Genomic DNA, 18,644 nt, shown 5'->3' on the forward strand with positions numbered 1-18,644 from the left:
ATTATATACATAAATCATCAAAGAAAAGTAAATACAGTGTTCGAATAAAGGACATAATAATACATCGTGTAGCATAGCTCTCAACTAATGTAGTCCTGTAAATAAACGAATAAAGAAATTGTGTAATAAAATGCCTCTGGTAAGTAGTATGAATACTTGCCCAATATGTTTTTAAATATATACATTACTAGATTCAATAATATACTAGTACCTTACTAGATTATATTATAGGCAATGTTTTAATAATTTAATTTTAAATAAATGGAGGAGGTACATGGAACACGCTGTGAAAATCTAAACAAAATATCTCATTACTGGGCTATCCATTGACTGGTTATACCATCGTTGGAATGGAATGTAATCCATTGAACACTCTGCCCTATTAAATACGACTGTCGGCCTACATTTTATGTAATTAACATCTGACCCAATATATTACGTACCTAGGCCTATGTGGTTGGCTACGGATAGCTAAGTGTAGAGTACGAAAAGCTAAAAAATTCATAAATGTAAAGGAAAATCATCCTAGAGCTGAAAAGCTACCGTCTCAATAGAACAAACATTCCATGTAGGACCTTGCTATCATGTATCTAACGGCAATGTCCTCGTCATCCAACCACAGCACAGTGCGGCAACACGAAATGTGCTGTACATACACTCGCTACTGACTGATTTGAATGTGTGGTTTAATACACATAAAAGCAACTTGTAGCCTACATTTATTTCCTGTAGTATCTGATCTAGACTAGGGCCTATGCCTACACACACGTACGTACCCAACCAGCCTATTCGTCTTCGTGCTTCCCGTCTTCGTCAGGCCAGCCTGCATTACAGTACATTGACATGAAATGTGCTGCACACATACACTCATCGCTACTAACTATTTTGAATATTATGTGGTTTAATACACATAAAAGCAACTTGTAGCCTACATTTCCTGTTATCTGATCTATTACACACACGTACTACCCAGCCAACCTATAGGCCTAGTTCATCTTCCTCTAGCTCTAGGCCAGCCTGCATTACAGTAGTGTACATTGTTTATATCTCAGGGGAGAGACCACCCACCCTTGCAAGCACCACAAAACGGCTCATTATTCGCTGCCAACTAGACTCGTGCAGACGCATTTATTAGACGCAAAGCTTACCATTCTAGGCCGTGATTGGTTGAAACACAATGTGGAATCAGGCGATTTGTAATCTGATCAATGACGAACACGCTTTCATAGGAAACCCACCGTAGTGTTAAGAAATATGATTAAAAAAACATACTTTTCACATATTCCCGACAATATTTTCGCAAAAACTCTTCATACTTTAAATTCCCCACGCCTTATCTTCCATATTATTGCAAGATCGGCCTAATCGCGTCACAAACGAAGGAGGAGATAGAAAAACAAATGACTTCAAAATTCGCTCAGGATCATCATATAAGCCCTCTCTCTCTCAGAGAGTGGGCTAAAAATATATGTGGGAAAGACAAGTCAAACCAGACACTATTCGCAAAAAATAGATTTTTGGTTATTAATAAAATGAGAGCTATAAAATGGAAAATAATCATTTGAATCTGACATTTCCCTATAAAGATACAAGGGCAATATTAGAGAAATTAAGGACAATATTTGAGAAATTAAGCCTTCAAAAGTTTATGATTTTGGGCTTTTTTTTAGGCAGTGGTTTTTAACATTGAAAAAGGGGGAAATCACAAAATAGCATGATTTATAGAAGATTAGTTTAGCGTAATAAAATAGATTTTTAAAAAGTTTGACAATCCAGTACGTTTTGGCCATTCTCTGACAGGATTTGCTAGGAATGCCTGGTTTGGATCATCATTGCCATATATGAAAATGTTTTCCTTTTCTATTAATTGCAATGACTGTATTTCTGTGCAATGGTCTACGATAGTTGGACTGGACAATTTACTCAATGTCAGATATCTTGCCCAAAATACACCATTCCCTCAAAGATTGAACAGAAAACCCTCTAATTTTAGACCAAAACATGGAGACCAACTTGAATTCTTAATTCCCAAAGATGCTCTGGAATTACAAGCACAACTATATAAAGACAATTTGATCAATGCTAAAACACTTTGACTAATGATGTAATGTTTGCAGCTTCTTATGGAAGAGAGCACATATATTTAAATAATATTCAAAAACCGAAGTATACATCAGATTATAGGGGGCAGCATGGTTTGAAAATTAGTTGGGCCTGCTAAGTACTTTGTGGGGGAGTGAGAAAGTGAGGAAGGGGGCAGAGGCAAATGCTCTCAAAGAAATGTATTTTTTACACTGTCAGATTAGTTAGCTAATATTTTTTTAATGTAGCCTCCTATAATATATTAGTAACTTTCGACAACAACCGATCTGGCAGCCTGTTGTTTTGTTAAAATCAATATAAAACTCTGTTTGGCAAATTATTGGTGGGCCTATAGTACACTATGTCACCACCAGTATATCAAACCCTGCAGGGATTAAGATTCCATACAAGCACATGATGGAATACACTACTGTACTAAGTGCAAGTTTTTGGTTTAAAAAAATATGAAGAAATCTAACTACAGTATATAGAAATAGGCTCTCAGTGAGGAGCACGTGTATACAGCTTGACATATGGTAGGGGAGATTTGCCGTCAATAAATACACGAACGGTACTGGGCAACTTGATTTCTTGCTTCAAACAAGGTATCCATTCATAGAAGGCATATGAAGATAAACCTGTCTTAGAGTGACTCTAGGGTGGTCACGACAAGGACATATCTCTGACTTTAAATTTAACAAAAATTGAATTATGAACAAGTATACAGAGACTAGCCCATACAAGTAAACAATTATATTTAAAAACTTAATAAATGTATCTGTAAGAAATCTGTTGTAATTATGAATAAAATAACGTAAAATATGAGAGAATAAAGGAAAAAGGAAGAATAGGAAAGAAACTCGGAGTGGCTGAGATAAATACCAAAAACATACAGTACAATAATAATCAGTATGTCATTATTGCATTAAATTTTTGTAAAAATTTGAAGGCAGCCTACAAATTTCATAATTCGAATAACTGTACAAGTAACAGCATGTTGACTGTTTAGTTGTATGTTTGTAGGACAGGTCTTACGTGGGGCGGTAGACAAAAATATAATATATAAACAAAAAAGTGACCTGAGAAAATAAAACAGGGCAAGAAACTCAAACAGAATGCTAAATTTTCACAATTTTAGCAGCTCAGTTTATTTTAATTTTCTTTTCGCAAATTTCATCTACATTACCTATATGAACTAGTTTTCTCAGATTCACTTTTGAATAGAGAGTTTGTTCCTCAGTCTGTATTATCTTGTTTGAGGTACTTTGACTAAGGTCAAGATCAGCATACTGAATATTCTCCTACAAAATATTATACATAAAAAAATTAATTCACACAAAAAATGCTATGTGATTGTAACAATATCTGGTAAATATAAGGTTCATTTACGATGATCACAGCTTACAGCACAGCTTGTGCAGATTTCACAATTGTGGGCTATCCGATGTTGGCTCCGATGAACCATGACTGTGAACTTTGCCATCAGATGACCGTTTCGTTTGCCCAAGCGGGGTGTGCGGGGACTGGTCTCCTTCATAATGTTGTCATACTGTATACGTACACCAGTGTGTATGCAACCTAATCTAGGTTCATGTTGTTGGGGATATAACCTTACTGCTTGGGAAATCCCATGCGGCAATCTCATGGCAACGTTCAGAGTTATTGGAACAAACATCAGATAGCCCACGATCGTCATATTGGTGTTTATGACAAAGCCTTGCTGGAAGCAGAACAGGTGAAATGTGAAGTCAATTCTGCAAGTTTAAACCACTCCAATACGTTTACTTGATAACCGGATCAACATAAAGAACTTTATTCTCACTTTTTATCAGATTCTATGAAAATAACTCCCAGGCCAGGCTCCGGAAATAAACATTTGGGAACAAAAACAAAAAGTGTGAAAAACTTGGGAATGGTAAATAGATACAGATTTACGAAGATTAAAAAACTGGGAGAAAAGTGTGGTACGGTTTTTACCCCAGTTCTTAAATATTCAAAAATCTGTATTCAATAACCGTTTGATTTTTTCATCAAACACCCAAAAAATAAATGCACCGGCCGTATATTTTTGAGCTTATTGTGTGACCAAAGACTTATTGATCGCAATCAGGTGTTGAGAATTATATTTCTTCCATTACATTTGTTTAGTCTTTTCTTTTGATGAGGGTGTGTTTATTCAAGGACAAAATAAATGCCCCGGGGCATTTATTCAAGGGAGGTTATTCCAAATAAAGCTGTAGAGGGAGAGTTTATTCAAGGATGGGTGGGAGGGGAGATGGGATATTATTCAAAGGTTCTTTATTTTAGTTTTTCAACATTATAGTGGGAGAATATAAAAGCAATGTTACATGACCCCAAATGATATTTTGAGAAAAAACAGTAAGAATGATGTTTGTGCCTCAACTTACTGATGGCAAATTTCCTTGCTGCTTCTTCTTTCTGGATGATCCTAACATGACAAATTTCAATAAACTCTAATTATTATTACTAAATTTTTTAAATTTTATTTAAATGTGCATAAAAAATTATTGAAATTTGATATTTTGATGCCTTCATCAGAGAAATATTTATACTGATTGCTCCAGGAAAGAACCTTTTTGGTTCTTCTGGGTAATTAGAAATATTGTTACGACAATCTGAATGAATTTATTCACTATCAATGTTATACACTATATTTGTGTAGCTCTTGCTTTTTTTTTTTTTGCTTTATTTAAAAATGTATTAAAAAGCATAAAAATAAGCTGCTTCTACAAAATGTACTTAAAATGTTGAAATAAATACATAATTAAATGAGTAAAAATAAGTAAAATATATTTTTTTTAATTTGCAAAATGAATATAAATATAAAAAAATCAAAAATACAATCAAATAAATGAAAAAAATAAAAATCAATTTCATTTTTACATAAAAGTTTGGTAAAAACCTGTATTTTATCAACACAAAACAAATAATAGTTAAATACTGAAACAAATACTAATAATAATAATACTAATACTTAAGACTCACATGGAGTGCCCAACTCATATTATGGAGCTGTGAGAGAGACCATGAACAATGATCTCAAAAGCTTTTAGCCTTGAAATTAGCTGGGCTTATCTACCTAAAGCAAAATTCTTTTTTAAAAAAAATGTATCAATTCAGATATTATTCAAACACAGACAAAATAATTTTTTTCAAAAACATACCATTCTGGTAGTGACCAAAACTTTCACTACATGCACATATTATTATAACCTATCTATGCATTATGATTTTTAAAATTTTCATCCAACAGCAGATGTTATAGGCACTGAACAATGAAACTCAATCAGCTGGGTTTTTAATGAAAGACAATAGATCTACAGTAGGGTGCTATAGGCAGCAAAAGCAAAAACGTCGAATTCCAGGATAAACTATGAAATCAATCTTTGCGAGTCAGACATTAGAGACCATATTTTAGGCAATAGTGTTTGCCTTCCAATTCAAGGCCTTTGGAACATTACAATTTGTGATGGTCTCCAATTAGAAGGTTAGCTTAATGCTAATGTTAAAAGAATAAAAACTTTTACATGGTTCTTTGAAAAATTGGTCGCCAAACAGAGGGGTCTTGAAATTAGAGGGATGTTGAATTAGAGGGTCACTGTAGTTGAGGCAATAGAAAAAAATATGGACAATAAGTTGCACTAGTTATACACACTATCTGTCCAGGATAGCAGAAATCATGAGCAACTCAGGGTTAATTTTCAGTAGACTTAATCCAAGATTCAAGATATATTTGTTCAATACATAATACATATATACAAGATTTGTTTCTTTGAGTTAATACAAAAATAGCAAACAGTACAAATTGAAGACAACACTATAAAATGCAAGGCAGCATTTGAATGATATATAAATATAAATTATAAAAATATACACATATGGAATTAGTATGTGGTCTGGGAAAGGAATATGGCATAGAGTACAGTACAGTGAAATAATGGTAAACTTGATCATGAAATTATCTACTAAAGTGTTTGTAGGACTGCACATGGTAAAAATGAGTATTTATGATGTTTGTTATGTTTTAAAGCTGTAATTATTGCCCAAGCGGGGTGTGCGGGGACTGGTCTCCTTCATAATGTTGTCATACTGTATATGTACACCAGTGTGTATGCAACCTAATCTAGGTTCATGTTGTTGGGAATATAATCTTACTGCTTGGGAAATCCCATGCGGCAATCTCATGGCAACGTTCACAGTTATTGGAACCAACATCAGATAGCCCACGATCGTCATATTGCCGTTTATGACAAAGCCTTGCTGGAAGCAGACCAGGTGAAATGTAAAGTCAATTCTGCAAGTTTAAACCAATAACGTTTACTTGATAACTGGATCAACATAAAGAACTTTATTCTCACTTTTATCAGATTCTATGAAAATAACATAAAGCCAGGCTCCGGAAGAAAACATTTGGGAACAAAAACAAAAAGTGTGAAAAACTTGGGAATGGTAAATAGATACAGATTTACGAAGATTAAAAAACTGGGAGAAAAGTGTGGTACAGTTTTTACCCCAGTCCTTAAATATTCAAAAATCTGTATTCAATAATCATTTGATTTTTTCATCAAACACCCATTCAAGAAAAAATAAATGCCCCGGCCGTATATTTTTGAGCTTATTGTGTGACCAAAGACTTATTGATCACAATCAGTTGTTGAGAATTATTTTTCTTCCATTACATTTGTTTAGTCTTTTCTTTTGGGGAGGGGTGTTTATTCGAGAACAAAATAATGCCCCAGGGCATTTATTCAAGGGAGGTTATTCCAAATGAAGCTGTAGATGAAGAGTTTATTCAAAGGTTCTTTATTTTAGTTTTTCAAAATTATAGTGGGAGAATATAAAAGCAATGTTACATCCACCCAAATGAGATTTTGAGAAAAATCAGTAAGAATGAATTTCCTTGCTGTTTCTTCTTTCTGGATGATCCTAACGTGACAAATTTCAATAAATTCTAATTATTATTACTAAATTTTAAAAATGAAAAGCAGATATTGAAGTTCGATGCCTTCATAAGAGAAATGTTTATACTGATTACCCCAGGAAAGAACCCTTTTTGGTTCTTCTGGGTAATTAGAAATATTGTTATGCCAATCTGAATGAATTTATCCTCTATCAATGTTATATACATTTTTACATTTTTTTTTTTTTTTTTTCCCCTGAATTTTATTTTTACTGTTAAGCGCATTGAGGCTTTAGCATAATGCGCTATATAAGCCAAAATTATTATGATTATTATATACTATATTTGTGTAGCTCTTGCTTTTTTTTGTCTGCTTTATTTAAAAATGCATTAAAAAGCATAGAAACAAGTTGCTTCTACAAAATGTACTTAAAATGTTTAAATAAATACATAAATTAAATGAGTAAAAATAAGTAAAATATATATATTTTTTTAATTTGGAAAATGAATTTAAATATAAATCAAAAATACAATCAAATAAATGAAAAAAATAAAAATCAATTTCATTATTACACAAAAGTTTGGTAAAAACCAGTACTTTTTCAACACAAAACAAATAATAGTTAAATACTGAAATACTACTACTAATAATAATAATACTTAAGGCTCATATGGAGTGCCCAAGACTCACCCATATTATGGAGCTGTGAGAGAGACCATGCCCAAGGTCTCAAAAGCTTTTAGCCTTGAAATTAGCTGGGCTTATTTACCTAAGGTATAATTCTTTTTTTTTTTTAATGTATAATTCAGATATTATTCAAACACAGACAAAATAATTTCTTTAAAAAACATGGCATTCTGATACTTAGCAAACTTTCACTACATGCAAATGTTATAATCCATCTATGCATTATGATTTTTAAATTTCCACTCAAAAGCAGATGATTAGGCACCAACCAATGAATGAATGAATGAATGGTTTTAATCAAAGACAATAGACAAGGTTCTATAGGCAGCAAAAGCATACATCAAATTATAAAGTTTAACTATGATATCAATCTTTGCGAATTAATGGCAAAGTTATCTAATAAAGAATCACTACAGCAGAAGCTTTTTAGTATTAGAAACCAAATTTTAGGCAACAGAGTTCACCCTCCAATGCAAGACCTTTGGGTCCTTATAGTTCGTGGTGGTCTCCAACTAGAAGGTCAGCTTAGTTCTTTGTTCTCTCATGGTTTTTTTTAAGGTAAGTTAAACAATTTTTAATTGTCTCCTAAATGTTTTATCGTTCTTTTTTTGAAATTTTATCAATTACTCAATTGTGTGCAAAATTTTTGTATATTTTATAATTTTAATTATGACCCTTATATTTTATATAATAGCTAATCTTGTAGTTAAGTTTAATTTTCTGAGGCTCCAGACTTTTGTCATGGTGACTTTGTTGCTTTTGGAGCTCCAAGGCTTTTGTCTGAAAAAAATAAATGAAAATGAAATGAAATTAATACTAGTGTTAAAAGAGTAAAAACTTTTATTTGGTTCTTAGAAAAATTGGTCATCAAATAGAGGGGTCTCAAAATTAGAGGAATCTTGAATTGGAGGATGAACTGTAGTTGAAGCAATAGAAACAAATATGGAAACTAAGTGGCACGTTGCTAGTTATACACACTATCTGTCCAGGATAGCAGAAACCAGAAGCAAGGGTCTTTATTCAGCAGACTTAATTCAAGATTCAAGATATATTTGTTTCTTTGAGTTGATACAAAAATAGCAAACAGTAAAAATTGAAGATAACACTATAAAAAGTAAGACAGCATTTAACTGATATAATATTAAATATATAATACGAAAATATATACATATGGAATTAAACAAGGTTGAACTATATTTTGTGTGGTGTGAAATAATGGTAAACTTTATTATGAAATTATCTACTGAAGTGTTTGTAGAACTGCACATGGTAAAAAATGATTATTTATGATGTTTGGTATGTTTGAAAGCTGTAATTATTCTGCCAGATTTACGAACTGTTCTTCTAAGTGTTAGCCCTTAGGTCTATAGGAATACTACAATAATCAGCGTGATAGGTATTATTAATTTCTATGGTCTTTATCAGTTTTCACGACTCAGCTTGCAACCCAAAACAAAATGTTGTTTCTTTAGATGTGGGTGCAGAATTGTGACAATAATTTCTTCACCTTACTGTCCTGGTTATGTTCTTGATCTTGAATTAAAAAAAAAATAAAACATAATATTTTCAGAACTGCTCAAAAATTTAAGGTTTTGGATCTATTTTTGTTTATTTTAATGCAAAAGAACTATTTTCAAATAGAAATAAAATCATTATTTACTTGAATGAATGAAGTGAAATAAAACAAAGATTTATGTATTTCAAACCTGTTTAAAGTACCAGAGTTGGTTTATTTGGGTTATTATGACCCTAGTGGATTAAAGTCTCTACCCCTGGATGCATAGTATGAATATGGTGGTGTGTGGGGCACTAGGACATAAGTGGAGTGAGGTTGCTATCCCTGGATGAACAGTTTAATTAGAGAGGGGTATGCGGGGTCACTAGGACATTAGTGGAGTAATGTCCTTACACCTCTTTCTTGATGCATAATTCTTTTAGGCACACAGGAATTTTTTGGTATTTTATTTTGAATATTTTTCTGCATAAGCTATATATTGCAAAAAAAACTAAAGCAGAAACATTTTCATGCATCTTTATAAATAGAGCTACAGAGGCCTATACCACCAGAAAGTTTTCTACCATGATCTATTTCAGCGTAGGACGTAGTTTCATCAGTACGAATCACGCGTGATGGAGAAGATGGGCTGAGATTAAGATCAGCATAAGTAATTTCATTCTGTAAATAGAGTTTTTCATGAATAAAATTTACGCATGAATTCAAACAATGCTATTGTTGTTCAAATGAAGTGCCTAAACTCCTACAAATTACTTCATCCATGTACTGTATATGAAATCACAAAATAGATGTAATATTATTATAATGCTATTGTTGTTCAAATGAAGTGCCTAAACTCCTACAAATTACTTCATCCATGTACTGTATATGAAATCACAAAATAGATGTAATATTATTATAATAGAAAGGTTTTTTTATCAGTATTTTAATCACATATTTTATTATTTCTTGTAAATTAAGTATTTGTGTAATAGCATAAAAGAAAATAAAAGCAACGCCATGTTATATATTGGTCATGCTTATAAGGATAAAACAGAACAAATTTCTGTTGATTAAATAGAAATTTCAGTTACCACAAAATTAACAGCTATACATTTGAGATACCTATTTATCCTTAACTATCAATAATGACAACTTTTTTTCTACAATCATGCAAAACAAATAAAATTACAAATCATACTGTACAAATTTAATGCTTACAGTTTCACAACTGTTATCTTGTTCCCCTTGATAAAAAAAAAAGTCACATGAAAGATTATATACTAAAGTAGATGATTAATGTCAATAATTTTGAAAACTTAAAATGGTAAGATGAACTTAATTACTCAAAAAGGCATTTTCTCTAAATGCTTTGGTACAAAATTAAAAAGGATTCTTCATATTGACACAATGTGAGATATGAATGTGTAGAACTTCATTAAATACTGACCATAAGTCACTTTGAATTTAAAGGAAAGAACGTCAACCTAAAATAGATTAAAATAATTATATTTAACTCTTTCTGTCTTTCCGCAACAGGCATTGTAGTTCAGTAAACTAATGCCAAAAGTCTTCTCTAACACTTAAAGTACAAAAATGTTATATCAGCACGCTTCTCTTAATTCCTAAGACAAAAAACTAACGAAAATGATAACCATATGATGTGGAAATCCCTTTCAAAAGACACACAACTGCAATGCACATCCATTATCAGAAAATGTTGATGTGCATGCCAAGTAACCATGTTACAAAAAATATTATACAATTGGAAGCCAACACATGGAAAACACAGACCAGGAAGATAAAAACAACATGGAAGATCAGTAAGTTTCTCACAAGTCAAGCAGTGAAATATGCATGATGCTATCTAGTACAGTCAGTAAATGTATTTGTGTTTAAACCTTACATGTCAAATGATTTGTAAATACTTTAAGCCATAATACATTTTACATAAAACTAGTTCATAATGAAATGAGAAATATGGAAGTTGGGACAAATTGAATCAAGTTTACCTTTTTCATCAGGAAAGGTGGAAGTCAGTGGTTGACTTTCTTTGTTGATATTCTCCATTGACTTTAAAAAAAAAATGATATACTGTTGTTACTCAGCAAGTTTTGTAAATAGGTATACAAAGAAAGCCAGGAAATATATGCAGTGAGGTATTAAATTCCATGTTCATGCTACATGCTACATCTCCATATACTTTTATTTTTAATAGTTTTATTTTCCTTTTCTGCATTAATGTTTTGATGTTAAATTGTATATTATTAAAGGGGAATGGTAAATTTAAATTGTTAGTATAGTTTTATTTAGTGGGAAGAGGTAACATATGAATTAACAGGGAAAGAGGGGGGGGGAAGAAGGATTAATTTAAGCTGGTTTATTTTATTTATTTTTATTTCATTTTTTTATTTCAAGTGTCTTGTAATCATTTGTCTATATCTTGAAGTTTTGTATTTTGGAAGCACCTTTGTTTCCAAAAGTCTAAATAAATATTATTATAATTATAATTATACTTATAATTATAACTATTATTATTATTATTATTATTATTATCATTATTATTATTATTATTATTATTATTATAATACTGTATACCTTGTTGTCTTAAGTGTTATATACATTAAAACATATTATAACATACAGTGTTCACAGAGTCCTCTTCTTCTTTGGGGTCATTGTTACCACAGTGAACCTTACCATCAGCAATTCCTCTTTCACAGTCTTTTTTTTTCAGCTCAAGTCCCTCATAATGTTTACCCTCACTAAAAAAGATAAAAATTTAATTATTTCTCCTGTACTGTACACAAAAAATTCAAAATTGGAATAAAACTGATTGGTATACAAAACATCTGTATTGACACAATATTTGAAACCAGACCTCTGCAAGGGGGCCGAGGTTGTTATGCAGCCATTTTCAAAATATTACAGTTGAACAAATTTTAAGATGTACCTCCGCATTCCTGTAAATGGTACTTTAAAACTACAAAAATACTTTTTAACACCAGTACTCTGTGAGAAATAATTGGCTAATCCTCGCCAATGAAGGATTCTGTACCCCTTCCCCAAGGGGTGGATCCAGGACTTCTCTTCAAACAGAGATCAACATTTTTTTTTAAATTCTTAATTAAGGTAGAAATGTTATAGGGACTTTTTCGTGTCCTTTTGTTGCATTATATTCTTTAGATTCCCATCATCAATTGGAGAGTTAAAACAGGCAATGGCATCTTTTCATTTTTTGTTTTGTTTTTCAATCAAAATTAACATTCAATCCACTGTACCACTGATGTTAAATTATATGGAGTCTTGGCTGGAAGTGAGTAATAAAGTTCTTGTGTATTGCTTTAATATTGATCCAAAAAAGGTTTTCAAGCAGTAGTGTGCAATTACATGACCAATACCACATGTATGCAAAAATACATGGGAAAAACATGCTTGGAAATTGAAGTTTGCTTGTTGTTTAAAAATTTTCACTGAATTTGGTGAAATCAGAATCACAGATGTATGGAAAAACATGAACAGGCCATTGCAAAGTATCTTATCGCTTTACAGCATAGAACCAATAATAATGGTAGTGTAGATAATAATAATAAAATAGTGTAATTAAACATTAATTTATTTAAAATTACACTTTCAAAATGCACACCCACAAAAAAAAAGATCAAATAAAATGTTCAAAGTTTGATTTTACAAAACAAACTCTTTCATGTGAAACTTATTAAAACCAAACAAAGCATAACAAAATATCTTGCACTTCCACTTTTGAAATTTCACTAGAATTCTATCAGGAAGAAATTAAAATTATGTAGTAGTACTGTAGGTTGGTGGTTTACATGTTACTATCAATCCCATGGAAAGTCCAATATTTGTGTCTCATTTGCCAACATTTTATACTACACTGTTGGTTGTTGTTATTGTTTTTTATATATTTTACCATTTTCAATCATTCCCATTGAAATCAAGCTTGCTGCTATTTTGCCTCATATGTGAATGTGGTGAGGGCTTTGTAAGTGAATAGTCCATTAAACATCTAACTACAAAAGTACTGCCTGTAGTACTAGTTGGAATTTAATAGTTCTATGACAAATATTTTTGCAAACCTTCAAAAATAATAAATATATATAATTTAACACAGATAAAAATTTATTAATTAAAAATGACATAAAAAAAATCTAAAAACATACTTAATTATAGGACAGGAAACAAGTATTTTCTGTTGTACCTGAAAATTATATAATAAAAACCCAAAATAAAAGATGAGGAGTGAATACTATTTAATAACTAACCTATTTTTACTTTTCTTTTCCAAGTCATCATTTCCATCTACAATCATGAAAGCAAATAGAGATAACAAAATTAGTTAAAAAATAATCTCATGTTATGACCACTTCAGATAGAAAACCTATTTACAGATAACATTTCACTTCATTTATTTTTTTGACCATCAAAATACCCATACAGAAAAGATTATAATAATTCTATCAGGTCAGGGGCAGCTGAAGAAATTACTATGGCTCACTAAGTAACTATAGCCCATCAATGTAAAGTAACTTACACTTTTCTTTGTATTCAATACAACAGATTCCACATAAGTAGAAACAGCAACGGAGAATATACTTGAAGCTGAGCTTAGGAGCTGAACCAATTGCTTGTGTTTTCCATTCCTCCTTGTTTTTCTCTTCACTTTTTACCGCTAAGTCAAACTGGAAAGTCTCAAAGTGTGCAATACTAGGACGATATTTTTTTCTCATTGTAAGTGATGTGTCGCCTTCTACTGCTGTCATATCGTCACCTTTTATCTCAATTTTCCTGCAAAATATAAAGTCTGCAAAAAATCCCTTTAGATTAAAAAAAAATGTGAATATTCTTCTGACAACGTATCTGAATAACAAACTTCCTTGCTGATTTAGAGATTAATAGAGTTAACAGACAAACTAAAAAGTCAAAAATTGAATATTGAAGAACTATTTGAAGCACTACACTGTGTGGCCCAGCTTGTACAGTAACTTGTATTTTCACTATGGGTCTACTTGTGTACCCGACAAGCTGATACCAGTTACTCTCATCTGTCCATAACAGCGGCTGAGAGGGGCAGATCCAGGGGGACACAGGGAGCACGTGCCCCCTCCCCCCACCTTTAGCCACAAAATTTTAAAAAGTTCAATGCATATCAATGTTATGTGCTACTATCTTATCTATTCTGAAACTGTTGTTTCAGAATAGATAGAAGTTCCACATCCTTAGGTATACAAACCACCTCTCACCAATATTTAATACTTTAATCTTTTAACTTGTGACAGAAAATTGCTATCAAATTCAGTGTGCATAATACTAAACAACTCTTTGGCTTGGATTCTGTTAAAGTGGTAAATCCAGGAAATACTGACTTCACATTGAGGTGTATTTTTAAACCTAATTTAGCAAACATTATTTCTAAAAAAGAAACAAGGTATAACAAGTCTCACATTAGAAACATTTTCTGAGCAACTTACAAAGCAGAAACAGTATCCACAATATGACAGGGATAATGAAAAGTGCATACAATGCAGAGTTTGAACCATCTAAAAGAAAAAGATGATATAGAAGTATTTAAAAAATCCTCAATTGCTAAAATGATTGTTTCCACACATCTCCTAATTCAATTTATTTACTTACAAAATACTACTATTTTTTACATCAAAACATTTATCAGATATTAGAAATTAAAGGAATAAAAAAATAGTGGTATTTATGAGCAATAGGAAATGGAAGATCTTTTTATAGTTCGTTGTTAATTGATTCACAGGTTTTTTTGTTTATAAAAGTTTGTTATACAAACATGCATAAATATGCATTAGACTACTAATTAGTAGCAAACATATATTGTACTATAATATTCTAACTTTCCTTTGTTGTGAATGTTCGATTACTGTCTTGATTGGAAGGTGACTTTAATGAAATTATGGGATAAACCATAATATGTCATATCATCATATACTAATTCATTACTCAAATACTGTATATTCTTTACTAGTATGCCTATTTTACCTGCTTTAATATTATACACAGGATTATTACTGGAATGCCCTTCTTTTTCTAAAAGGTAATTTGACTCATTTGCAAAGGTCTTTCTAAAATAAAAATTATATTATGCTTTAGAATATTCTGTTACATATGGCAATACTTGGAGCATTTGGTCAACTGAGCTTCATAGAAAGATTATTTTAATTATTTTAGCTGGCAAAAAAATGTACAGATGTTAAGTAAATAGTCAGGTTTTTTTTTTCTTTAAGGGTGGGGGTCATTTATGAGAATACATTTTCAGGATAATATTATTGTTAACTATTGGCCCCTACAACAGTTATAACCATATTTGGCATTGAGGTTGGTTGACAGTTCCGTGATGGAGTGCAGCTTCCCCCTACCTAAGATAGACAAGGTCAAGTCTAAACACATGTATTTTCTATCTAGGCTAAAGGTACAGTTACGCTGTACCTTTGTAGTCATTGATAGGATTGCTTAACTTTGCTTGTTCGGTAGCTGTTCCCGGGAGAACCTTCCTTTGTCGGCTTATTAACCTTTCAATCAACGCCATACACCCATCTTTCTATATTAGATTGACAAAGGAAGTTAAAGCGGATCTTGACATGTGGCATCACTTCATTGATAACTTTAATGGGAAGGCGTTGATTCTTGAGGAGTCTTGGATTCTTTCGTCAACATTACGATTTTTTACTGATGCATCTGGTGCTTTACGATGCGCTGCTGTTTTCGGCACACATTGATTTGCTCTACGTTGGCCCGAGGAAATCAACCACCACCTTATTGCCCAAAAACAACTATTTTCTATAGTGCTCGCTATCAAGAAATGGGGTCCGGTCTTGGCTAACAAGTTTCTGTTTAGGTCCGACACTCAGGCTTAATAAGATGACAGCAAAAGACTTCACTCTGTTTATACTTTTACGCCGGTTAGTGCTGTCCTGTTTACGATTTAATATTCTTTTTAAGGCTAAACATATACCTGGAAAGGAGAATGTACTGGTGGATCTGCTGTCCAGATTTCGGTTTGAGAAAGCTAAAGCATTGTTCCCAACCATTGACCCTGTTCAGACACCAGTACGTGGCACTCACGTCCATATCTAAACTCATGTTATCCTATATGTCGAGCATTTGGCTCCATATAATTCCGCGTTCGTCACATTTCCATATTTCTCTCACTTCCCTCATTTTGTCTGTGCTTTCAACCATTGTTGCTGTAACATGGGTTTTTGGCGTATTTTACCCAGACTTTTAAGCGAATATCTATATACTATCGTATTAATTGTATTTTACAAGTTTAATTAAATTTATGTTAGATATTTTGTATACATTATGTCATATAATCATTCTGGAAAATGTNATGTGGGAAGGGGGGGGGGGGCTCAGTCAATAGTTAACACAATATATATACTTTGTGAGATTGCTAACCCCCTATTTCTGTAAGTTTTATTTTGTATGTATCTTCGTCATTTATTCAGCATTGTTAATAAATGACAATTTTATCCCATTCATGTGTATTGCGTAGTTTCCTTGTGTGGCTTAGTGGGTTGTGTGTTGGAGAAGCCTGGGAACACAAAACACCCTTTTTTCAGAATATAAGAGAAAAAACCATGGGGTTCACCGATAAGTTTGACATAAGATAGTATGAAACAAACTCCGAAAAAAGTGATACAAGCCATTATTCTACTGTTAAAAGAAAAAATCATTTGTGTCGCCAGGAGACTTCCGTAACGGCTGGCTTCAGCCGACTATACAGTGCCAAGCCGTCAAGCACAGCTAATAGGTAGGACCAGGGAAGAGCAGAATTCGCGCCCTGATTCTGTCTCACTTCCTTGCTTGCTTTCGTTACTGTGTCAAGTTTTTTTCAAAACCCACCTTCCGCCCCTTTCACCACCAGAATTGTAAATTTCTATTCTATTGGTATTTCACCCAGACTTTTAAGCGAATACCTATTTTTATATTATCGTATTAATTGTATTTTACAATTTTAATTAAATTTATGTTATATATTTTGTATATAATTATTCTGGAAACGTTGGGGGATCAGCCAATAGTTAACACAACATATATACTTTGTGATATTGCTGACCCCCTATTTCTGTTTTTATTTTGTATGCATCTTCGTCATTTATTTACCATTGTTAACAAATGACAATTTTATCCCATTCATGTGTATTGCGTTGTTTGCTTGCGTGGCTTAGTGGGTTGTGTGTTGGAGAAGCCTGGGGACACAAATGACAATTTGTTTACCTACTGTAACTATTTGTTAAATGGCAGAAACCACTGCAAGCAATTTTAATGATGCTGTGACATTAGGTCAGAGTTCCTTAAGCCCTGTCCAGACTATCAAATATTATATGACAAAGACAAGTGACACGCCTAAATATGGTAATGATGACATCACATCATGACCATATTAAGGCATATCATGACTATATATGGGCATACAACAGTTTTTGGTCAAAGAAAATTTAATAATCTGGACAGAGCCTTAGAGTTAGTATTGGCAAAAACCAGCTCATGTTTGGCATTATAAATATTGGCTAATAACTAATTTTTATGGAAGATGCATGGTATGCAGGCAATGTAAATTGCAATTGTGTATGCAATGTTAAATCAATATGGACAGAATCAAGAAATCACAAATGTAGCAAAATACATTTTCTTGAAAGGGTATGACCTTGGACCCTGTAGAAAATGTATATCCCATTTGCCTTTCCTTTAAGAAATTCCTGGATCCACCTCTGATTTACGATTTTATGAACTGAAAATTCTAAAAATAGAAATGACACAATAAGTTGAAACGTGGAATTATGGCCTCGCTCTCTCTATTCAGAGTAATGTTCATTCTATGTTATTTACACATAATCAGTGTACATCTGTTGGTTTATTAGAAATATAAAATTGATGTTCAATAATCTTTATTAAGTTTTCTTTGTAAATTCTTATTCCAAATTTTATAACTCTGTCCGTTCTTGGAATATAACAAAGCAAACAATAGCTGTACAGAAATTGGGGACTTTTTGTTTGCATTTCCAAATGAAAATAGAAACAGAAAGCATATGCAGTGAAAGTAAGCAGTGCAATAGAAAAATAATTAAACCAAACAAGTATGCAATAGAAAAATAATTAAACCAAACAAGTATGATACAGATATTATAATTCCTCAAAGCCATTTCCGTATATTCAATTCCATCCATAAATTTACTCTATCTATCATGCACTTAAACTGGGGATTAGTGCAGCGTAATTTTTATCTTTGATTATAATATGGACAGGGGTGGCGCCAGGATTTGCCAGACAAGAAGTCCGAGATTCCTGACTTTTGGAGACAATGTCCCAGATGAAAAAAAGTGGCCTTGTTAAGGCATCGTAGGGAAGCCCCTCCTGAAAAATTTAACAACTTGGGGTTTCAAATGCTTATTTAATCGATTTTGGAG

At 32.3% G+C, this 18,644-nt stretch overlaps 1 protein-coding gene across 1 annotated transcript in view; it reads right to left on the bottom strand.

Annotated features, from left to right (window-relative positions):
• The window catches only part of LOC117111308, a 76,022-nt gene that overhangs the window by 44,940 nt on the left and 12,438 nt on the right, over positions 1 to 18,644 (bottom strand). The window contains exons 5-9 of the mRNA XM_033254237.1: positions 14,679 to 14,747; positions 13,742 to 14,011; positions 13,473 to 13,509; positions 11,831 to 11,951; positions 11,199 to 11,259 (exon numbers count right to left, since the gene is read on the bottom strand). Of these exons, the coding sequence (XP_033110128.1) occupies positions 11,199 to 11,259; positions 11,831 to 11,951; positions 13,473 to 13,509; positions 13,742 to 14,011; positions 14,679 to 14,747 (558 nt within the window). The remainder of the gene's footprint in view (positions 1 to 11,198; positions 11,260 to 11,830; positions 11,952 to 13,472; positions 13,510 to 13,741; positions 14,012 to 14,678; positions 14,748 to 18,644) is intronic.

Source organism: Anneissia japonica, unplaced genomic scaffold, assembly GCF_011630105.1.
Source record: "Anneissia japonica isolate Jap-2015-1 unplaced genomic scaffold, ASM1163010v1 scaffold288064_len137640_cov117, whole genome shotgun sequence".
Taxonomy (NCBI): Eukaryota; Metazoa; Echinodermata; class Crinoidea; order Comatulida; family Comatulidae; genus Anneissia; species Anneissia japonica.